This window comes from Condylura cristata, unplaced genomic scaffold (genome assembly GCF_000260355.1).
Source record: "Condylura cristata isolate star-nosed mole 26May11 unplaced genomic scaffold, ConCri1.0 scaffold00003, whole genome shotgun sequence".
Classification (NCBI taxonomy): Eukaryota; Metazoa; Chordata; class Mammalia; order Eulipotyphla; family Talpidae; genus Condylura; species Condylura cristata.
In genome coordinates this window covers 58,540,032-58,550,082 of record NW_004567104.1, presented here as the reverse complement: position 1 = coordinate 58,550,082, position 10,051 = coordinate 58,540,032, and the positions used below count along the sequence as shown (strand labels likewise).

Below are 10,051 nucleotides of genomic sequence, written 5' to 3'. Positions count from 1 at the left end.
AGCACTGCCCTGGTAAAGAAAGCAAGGTTCTGCATCACTCCCTTGAGTACCAAAGTTTGCTTTCACAAAATCCTTAATACATACAAACTAGAGCGGGGACGATTTATTGTGTATCACAAAGCTGCAGCCGATATACTTTCCATTTCACATTTGACCATCAGCAAGAAATTTATTTTAGGAGTGGAGCATTTTGGGGTGCACACTGGCTGACTGCAGTATCTTTTACAACTGTCCCTTCTTAGCACTTCATTTTCTCTCTGAGCAGACCAGAATGAAGAAAGACAAAACCTCACTGCTGTGTACGCCATTTAGCCTCTGGCCTTCATTCACAACACAAGAGCTCCTCTTCTAGGAACTCTATTGTGTTTTCTTTCAGCCAGGTCTTTTCAGAGAGTCAATCTAAGTTAGATGCAATCAAAAATTAGGAGCGATAGTAACAAGGCTTCATAAAAAAGAAAAGAAAAAAAAAGTACATTGGAAAGTACAGCTATTCAAGCCAGACTGGAGTGCCTGGGCGTTCTCTGTGATCACAAGGACGAAGGGAAACTAAGAAAGGACCTTCTCTTTGCTTTTTCCCAGCTAACTGCCAACCCCGGCATAAGGAATTAAAGAGGAGATGGAAAGAGGTTGGTTCAATGAAATTTTTAGCTTGTAAAGCAAAGAACAATGTGATTCTCAGAGCTGCCATAATAAACTCTGTGGAGTGGAGTGCCATGTGGATGTGGGGGCTGGAGTTACCCACACAGAAAACACTATTGATTACCCAGAGTCACACACAGGCTGGATGGCCTACAGGTCAACAGACAATTTTTACATGTATTTCTTTAAAATATCTCACGTCATTTTTTGTTTCTTCTTATGATCACCAGCAATGTTACTGATACTGCCATTTTAAGATTCCAGAATGTACTTTTTCTGATTGCATAGAAACATAATTATGAAAAGTGCCGACAAGGCAAAGTGAGGGAAGCAGAATCAAATGTTCCCCGATTACATTTGTAATTATGTTCCATGATTTCTGCTTAAACACAAGCTAGTTAAGAGACAATGATATTAGTTTAATAGGTTTTGCAGAAAGAGCACATAGGCATTTGCCAGCATGCTTGAAGTACATTAGTAAAAGAAAAGAAACATTTCCAAAAGGAAGAGGGTTTCATGTCACATGTTTAGATTTCAAGACAATAGAGAGCATTAAATTGCTATAACTGCACTTCATTGCAATAATACAGACTTCTGCAGAATTCAAGTGACTGTTAGGCATTTTTCCTCACTCAAATCAGAATTCAAAACACAGGCCCCAAAATCTTGCTCTTTCCCAGCTCTTCAATAGGCAGATATTCACAAAGTAGTTCCCTGTATAGATTTTTAGGGTAACACTTCTGCCTAATATTATTCTGCTCTGTATACATAACCTCCAGCCCCTCATTTTCCATTTCACAGTCAGGAATATTCATAGTTTGTTGCATCTCTAGATAGGACACATATCTGGAAAAAAACCTATTTAAGGATAATAATGCAAAGGCAAATGTCCATACATGAAGGGGTTACTAAGGAACCATGGGCAGGAGGCACATTGATTTATTTTCACAGTGTTGATGATGAATTTGTGTTGAGGCTTCCTATCTAAGACCCCTTGTGACCGAGAGCACAGATATTTCAGACCATGCCCAGACAGTTTTATAAGTACACGGGGACATTCAGTCGATCATTTCATTAAGAAAAGTTCTAGCTAACACAGCAAATGCTGACTGTACCCTAACTTAGATCAAAGAAATGACTTGGCCAGCACATGTAAGAAATGTTCCCTTTGAAAACTTTTTTTTTTTTTTAACAATTATGATTTTGGGGGAAGAGGGTGTTTCTTGGTAATTCACTTTGCAGCAAAGAAACATGTTACATTGGGCTGAAATGTAGGCCGATAACTAGGTGAGTGTATAATTTGTCATCCAAACCAGGAGAATTTTGAAAGCAAGAAAGAAAAACATTACATAAATAATTTGGTTGTAATAAATACATAAATTAGGACTTCTGCCTGAAAATTCAAACTTAGTGTCACCATACCTGAAGGCCTGATCTGGGGACCAGACTTGAATATAGTTGTTCTGGGGTTTGGGTGGGGTGGGAGTGGGAATTATCTGTCTGACAATATTAACAACCTCCTCAGGGAACAAAAAACACAAATCACCAGGTTACAGGTTTTGAGGATAAAATTTCTGTAAAATGTCTGTAAACTACCTTGGTATATTCAGTTCATCCAGAAAGTTATCAATAATAGCAGAGAAATACACTCTTCTCTAAAGCTGTTAACAAATTTGTGTTCAAGTTACCATCAGAAATTAACAGCTTGTATGTATTTAACTCTGAAACCTTAAATACAACATAGCCAATCACTGAACATCCTTTCTGGGAAACCTGATCATCATCCTAAAGTTATTCCACAGTCACTGACAAATTGCTGTATTAGGAATAACCATCAATAATTACCAAGACTTTATTAAAAATAATCATCAATAATCACATATAAATGATTATAAAGGACAGCATGCCCTCTCTCCACAAAGCTGTGAGAGTTCAAAGCTTATATTTATAATTCCTATATCAAGAAACACAAAATTTCCTCCAAAATATAAAGTAATACAGTCATTTCTAAGAGAACAAAGGGATGGTATAACTATCAAATCTACACCTACCTTGGTGAAATATATTGTAACGAAACTCAGTCTGAAACCATATGCCACCCAAGAGCAATTACAATGTAGCTCTCACAACAGCATAAAAGTACTTTTGAACATCCCTATACATTAAATAATTCATTCAAGATCTATGTGGTCATGAATAATTTGGAGCCACAGATTAAAACCAAGAGTGATATAAACATTGAAATACAAAAGACTTAGGAAAGCCAATACCTTTTCTAATACCCGCATAAGTACTAGTCAACCCATTTCTCTTCTTCCGGTGTCGATAGAGCCAAATGCTAAAGATCATGAGAATGATCCAACAGGCTGCCCCGATTCCTGCGATGAAGGCTGGCTGCTTGACCACATCTGAGATCTGCTGAGCAAGACTGACTTGGTCCTCAGGAGACACGGGGTTTCCATGAGAATCTGAAAAGCCATCTTTGGATTAATTTGGGTTTAAGACTCAATGAAATAATGTATACATCCACACATATACACACACACACACACACACACACATATATGTATGTCTGTATGTATCAAGTAGTTTGATTCTTTTGTTTTGGATAAGGATGTCTGGTTTTCATTCTGTAACATTAATGATTGTTAATTAAAACAATTTATGAAATGTCATGCAAGATTGTATTTCTGTTATTTTAATGCAAAAAAAGTCATGTAATAATGTTATGGAAATATATTTTAAAACAAAGGCAATGCCACATAATGTCAATTTTATTCCAAAAAAAATCTGCATCTCCATTATTACATTGTTTCATGTAATATCTACTGAGATACATACCAAAATATAGTAAAGAAATACTTCCATGTGAGTATACAAACAAGGAATATCTGATAAGTATGTATAGAGAAGATGGCAACTTTTTAAAATTTCTATAGGAACCCTCAATTACATCTACAAAAAGGAATGAAATCATATTTATTTGTTGTGTATGTTAGGTACTGAAAATGTATGTATTCTTTACTTTTTCAAAGACTATTTTCCAAGGTCTTGGAAATTGCCTTAGAAGCACGCTACTTGAACCTAGATCCACAAGGGTTTCTAAAATTCAGGACCATTAAAAACCAACTAAAAATTCAGATAGTGTCACCACTGAATGCACAACAAATAATCTTTCTTTTTAAAGTAACCACAGGAAGGGTAAAAGGATATTAAATATATACAAAAGTTATCATGTGTTAAGGATTGTTTTCTGTTAACTGGTTTGATTCGAGAATAAAAAATGGAGGGAACAGATGCCTATTAAAATTGAGTTTTTAAAAAAGGTTATGTCTTAAACTTATTAAGATATTTATTTTTCAAGCCCTGCATCATCAAGTTACACAGAGCCTTTTGCAAAGTTGAGAAAACCAGAAGCCGCTTTCTCCTCAGACTGGTCTTCTGTGTTGGTGGTGAGGGAGCCCACCCTGAGGATGGCCAGTGTGCAGGATGCCAGGGGCATCTGTGCTTTCATTGCTCTTTCCTCACAGCACTTGGTGAAACAAGAAGGGGTTTGCCTATATCCTAAGGACTGGTACTTTCACACCATTGTTAATCATTGAACTCTGAAAATGTTCATCTATAATTTGCTTTAAAAGAGAAACATTTGTTTTAGCCCCAAAATACTTTCTCCAGAAAAATAATTGATGTAACATTATATACATTTATATGAATAATACCCCATGAATAGAAAAAAAAATGCCAGGGATTTTTTTTTTCTTTTTAAATGATAAATTGCACCCCCAGTAAGACACCAGCAGGAAAAGTAAACAACATTTATTGGCTTACATAACAGTATTAGGAAAATAGCACCTTTTTCCTATGTAAAATGGTTCACCTGCAAAGTGTGTCTGTATTGTGTGTGTGTGTGTGTGGTTTCTATTTAGTTTATTATAAAACAGAAGTCTAGTTTCATTTTATGGGGGGCAATAGCTAAAATAACCCCATTTTCACAAGCATTCACCTGCCTTCAGCTATTTGTTGACTCAAAGTTATATTTCATGCCCAGACCCTTTTATCTATTCGATGAGCACTTCACCCTCTGAAAGTTCACCCAGCAGACTTATTCTTTTTATTTCTAATACACCCTTTGTATCTGCTAGGTTTATAGATTTCATGGATATTTGTGCAAGGTTAAGTTGGGTAGCTTCAGATTTTATGGAGACAGCCAAGAGAGGTCCCATGCAAGCGACCAGATGGGCTTAACAGAATAAAGTGAGGTGTGACTAATGAATTAAAACGGCCACTCTGCTTCCCAGTCTTTGTCTTACTGCAGCTGAGGCTATATTAAGATATGGAAAACTGGAACATATAATTTCAAGAAAACCAATTGGATCCTTAAAGCCAATGATTTAAATCTTAAATAAATAAAAATACACATGGGCCCTTTTCTAATACTTCTTTGAAAAACTATGACTAAAAGTCACCTGTTATAAAACAGATAAATGACATCAACCATGTCATTGTAATGTAACTTACCATTTTAAATTTAATAAATGAATGCTGACATGTCACAAAAGTGGATAACTATTTGAATTAAAAAAAAATCTGTATCTAGTTTTCCTTCCCCAACTTATAAAAAATTTTAAGGATGAAATCAAGCTATTTCAATTTTGTAATAAGTGAACCAGAAAGAAACAATGAAGTTATTTTGCTTAACAATTGTATATATAGGGCCCTCCCTGGTAGCACATCGGGTTAAAGCACAGCACTAAAAAGCTAAAGCCACTTCAGTATGAGTTCGATCCCCTATCCTGGAGGTGATCCCATGGCACAGCAGACCTCTTTTAACCTGCCCACTGCTCCCCTCAGCAGTGTACTTCATTGACCTGCCTGTTCTGCTCCCCACTCTGTCTCTGGTGAATCCTCTCATGTCCCCTGCACCTTTGGCTTGTATCCCAGTTCTGTATGTATAAATAAATAAATCTTTTTTAAAAAATTGTATATATAACCACTGTGTTAAAATGTGCTAAATATGAAAGATAATCCAAAATCACAATCTGGCACATGGCTGGTGGAGAGATAGTAAGTTCTTAGGTGAAGGTTTCAATGGGTTAAGTCAATTAGCATCCAGATGTTGGGAGATAGCTCCTTACCCTGTGACACTGGTCTGAGGCGCCCCATTCATCCATTTGGAATCACATGACTGAGTTCTGGGCAGGAGGATGTAAACTATTTCCAGACCTACACCACTCTTCCTTTCTGCTGGCCTAAATTTAACCTACAGTCTCATGTTAAGGAGATAAAGTCTATGATGCCTATACCTATTCCCTTTGTCTATTCCATTCCGCAGTTATTGAACTTCAGGTGTGCTTTATTGTCTTATGTAAGCAGAAGTCAACATGTATCTATCACATCAGTTAACGTTATCTTAACAATGAAACATCAATAAAACCAAATGTAAATTTGTTTTTGTACAGCAACAAAACATACTCAAAGCCGATGTTTGTTCATTTTGTTTTGAAATAATTTATAGGGTGTTGGCTATATTATCAACATGCAAAAATACTATGTACTTATTTGTGATGGATAAAGACAGAAATATCTAATCCTTTTGCGTAATTTAGCAAATGACATCAAATTTTACTAATTTTAAGTTCTGATTTGGAACAGACACAAAATAGACTATATGCTTCTTGGCATTTTCCATAATTTAAATGCCACTTCTTAATATTTGACCTTTTTCTCTTCCCTTTCCGTTTACATTTTGGTTCTGTGTTTGCTGTTTTTTGTTATAGATTATACTGGTAACTGCTAATTAATTTGCATTTGATGTTATGCCACACTGCCTCCAGTGAACTGGGCTAATGAAGGATTCTGTCCATTTTTTTCTTAATTCCTTTAACTTGTGAAGCACACTTTGTATTTAACTTTCTAAGTAATTAACACACAGCTATATTCCAATGCACTTTGACATCTCTATCTTTTGTTAGAAAAAGCAATTACAAATGCAAATAGACACAACGATCCTGAATATAAATCGCATATTGCATATTGCTGTAAACATCCAGTGTCTTAGCTAAGTTAGTTTAACTTAATCAGTTAAGTTTTCCATGGTGGTTTTCAGTTTTTAATTCAAACAACTGTACATTTCATGAAGGTGCCAGCTGTGTCTTTCGTATTCACTTCAGTTCCTTGGTACTCAACTAGTAGTCTTTGTCGAATTGAGTAGAGAATAATACAATTAGACAGAATTAGAAAGACACTGAATATTGACAGAATTTTCATGAAACAGCATCTAATAAAATGTGTTTCGATAATCTTCAGTTTGAGATGAGTGGATGGATGATTTGATGGATGATGGAGAGAACAAGACAGGAGATACAGAGAGAAATACAAAGTCAATGCCATTTTGCAGCTCTAGTGTACATGTCATGATCTAGTCAACTTGTAATGGTGGTTCTAGGACACACAGAGAATAAGGGTCAGAGGCAGAATGTAGCCAGGTCTGCATGGCGCTCACCTAACTGGATAAATTGGGGTTCACTCCTCACCCCTGGCCCAGCCGCGGTGCTGGCCGCCACCTCCACACTGTATCTGATCCCAGGAACCAGAGAAGGGATAACCACAGAAAAGGTGGAACCATCTACCGTCTTGTTTATATGGTATCGTGTTTCATTGCCGAGACACCAAACCTGTAAGAACACAAAGAATGCCCAGCCAGTCAATTTCTTCATGTCACAAGAAGAAAACACAGAAAACACAGACAGATTTCAGTCCCATCACGAACCAAATATAGCAAGTTTCAAAAGTCATTTTTCCCCAGCATGTGGCTCTGAAAACACCCTTTTAGCCACTTAATGTCAGTTTCTTCAAGATCTCTAAGTTTTCTCATTTACTTTTAAAGTATTAAAGCAGGCAAGCCTATACATTTTTGTTTGGACAAACTAGTTCTTGTCAACCATCCCATTAGATGAAAAAAAATTATTTACAAGGAAGAACAAAAGGATTGTTGCAAAAAAAAAAAAAAAGGTTTGGATAGCAGAGAAAGAGCAAAACCTATCTATCATCACTAAGCATTTATTTTTGGACAATGACCTATTCAGGACTCTAAATGAACAGTCCTCACAAAACAAAATTGAGTAAGAAAACTTACTACTTTATTTCAACAGTTGTTTGGGTAACATTACATCAAACTGTTTATTGTTTTTTTGTTTGTTTGCTTTTAGGTGTAGAACTGGGAGGTGGGAGGTCGGTTGAGGGGAGTGTGAGGATCACAAGACTGAGCAGGGAATAGCACAGGCAGATCGATGGAGTACACTGCTGAGTTGAGCAGTGGGTGAGACAGGAGAGGTCTGCTGTGCCCTGTGTGCCATGTGGGCCTCCTTGGCAAGGGATAGAACTCAGGCCATACCAGTGATAGCACTAAGACTTAACCTCTAGGCTATCAGGGAAGCCCTACTTGGAATTGTTTTTAATTTTTCCATCTGACTCAAGAAATATTTTAAAAGAGGGAGAGCTGGGCTCTTCCTGATGCAGCAACAGGCTAAAGCACAGCATTATGAAACTCTCCGAAGCCACTAAAGCACGAGTTCTATCCCCCGCCAGGGAGCTGATCCCATGGCATGGCAGACCTGTCCTGGCCCGCCTGCTGCTCCCCTCAGCACTGGATCTTGTCAATCTGCCTGTTCTGCTCCCCACTCTGTCTCTGATGAATCCTCTTGCCCACCACACCTCTGGTCTGTACCCCAGTTCTGTAAGAATAAATAAATCTTAAAAAAACAAAAAGAGGGTGAGCTTCTGAGTAAGTTAAAGGTACTATGCATAATTACATTTATCAAAACTAAAATTAAGACCTCCCTGGTGGTCTAGGGGGTCTGAGCGCTACCAGGAGAAGGCCTTTGGCTGTGGCCTGAGTCCAATCCCCAACCAGGGAGCTGACCCATTCTTCAATGCAAAAATAAATACTTAAAAAATAATAAATAAATAATCAAAAAAAGAGTAAGATTCAGATTTTATTCCACATAAGTGCCATACTATTTATCAATGAAACAAAAGTAGCACACTGAATCTGTATTTAAATGGAAGTAATAGTCTTCCACAAACTATATGTTAATAATGAATAAAAATATATACTTAATTTGGAAAAAAATGTTCTAATAAAAAATACTAAAGCATAGAACATTAACCTTGATAATGATATTTTGTAATAGGAAATCAAGATTTTTGAACTATACAAATATCTTTATTTTATATTCCACTAAAGGATTATTTAATCCGAGTGATCTTTCACAATGTTCAAGAACTTGGATATGGTGCATGACAGTACTTGGACTCGGTTCCCTTATGAAAATGATCCATGTGGTAATAAACCATGCCCTATATTCTTTATGATGTCCTTGAGCGAGATGGTAGGTTACTTGCTATATCCTAACAGGGAATGGAATTTAAAATAAATCTGAGCATATCAGTGTCCTCTATCACATGGGCAATAACCTTTAATTTTTTTCTTTGAAAGTAAATATTATGTTAATATAGTTTAACTTATAAGACCTGCAAATGGCCAGATTCTATACCACGATCTGACCATTTGGAAATAAAGAGTCCTTTGTGATTTTTTCCCCCAATTACATTATGCAGCTGAACCAAAGCCACAAACTGATTTTGTACCAGTCAATCAGGTTCTGAAAGGCATTTTATTATTTTAAATTGACCATGAAGTTAAGTGAAATCCACCCTTTCGCATTTCTTCAGGAGAGAAATGAGTTTTGACTCTTAGGGGAAAATGCCTACATTACACAATTTTGCTTGAGAGCTGAAACATCACCTCATTTTAAATCCTTAAAAGTCTCTATAAGTTTATTTTTCCGGGCTGAACCATAGACTCCTGTCATTCTCCAGTACTGAAATAATCTTGAAACCCATGAGAAAGCACTTAAATGTATGGACATTCTTAGTGACTCAATGGCACTAAAAGATTTAATTTGAAATACCTTAAAACAACTAAAGCAGTATTTTAAATATTCAAAAAAAGTGGTCCTTACAGTGCATGCAAATTCCATAAGGAGGTATCATTTTATTTTTTTTAAGTATTTTAAAATAAAATAGTATGTCAAAAAATTAAATCAGTGTATCTGGTTATGGAACTAACTAGTCACTCAAAGGAACACAGGGGCCCTCCCTGGTGGTGCAACAGGTTAAAGCACAGCTCTATGAATCCATCCTTTAGCCACTCAAGCACAAGTGTGATCCCGGGCCAGGGAGGTGACCCACGTGGTGCAACAGACTTCTCCTGACTCTCCTGATGATGCCCTCAGCAGTGTACTTCGTCCATCTGCCTGTTCTTTGTCCCACTCTGTCTCTGGTGAATCCTCTTATCCTCCCGCACCTCTGACCTGTACCCCAGTTCTTGTATGCATAAATAAATATATAT

At 36.8% G+C, this 10,051-nt stretch overlaps 1 protein-coding gene across 9 annotated transcripts in view; it reads right to left on the bottom strand.

The window, feature by feature from the left end:
* The window catches only part of ROBO1 (roundabout, axon guidance receptor, homolog 1 (Drosophila)), a 939,739-nt gene that overhangs the window by 49,773 nt on the left and 879,915 nt on the right, over positions 1–10,051 (bottom strand). For all 9 annotated transcript variants that reach the window (XM_012733040.1, XM_012733075.1, XM_012733050.1 and 6 more), the window contains 2 exons: positions 7,142–7,313; positions 2,910–3,107 (listed from right to left, as the gene is read on the bottom strand). In XM_012733040.1, coding sequence (XP_012588494.1) covers positions 2,910–3,107; positions 7,142–7,313 — 370 coding nt within the window. The remainder of the gene's footprint in view (positions 1–2,909; positions 3,108–7,141; positions 7,314–10,051) is intronic.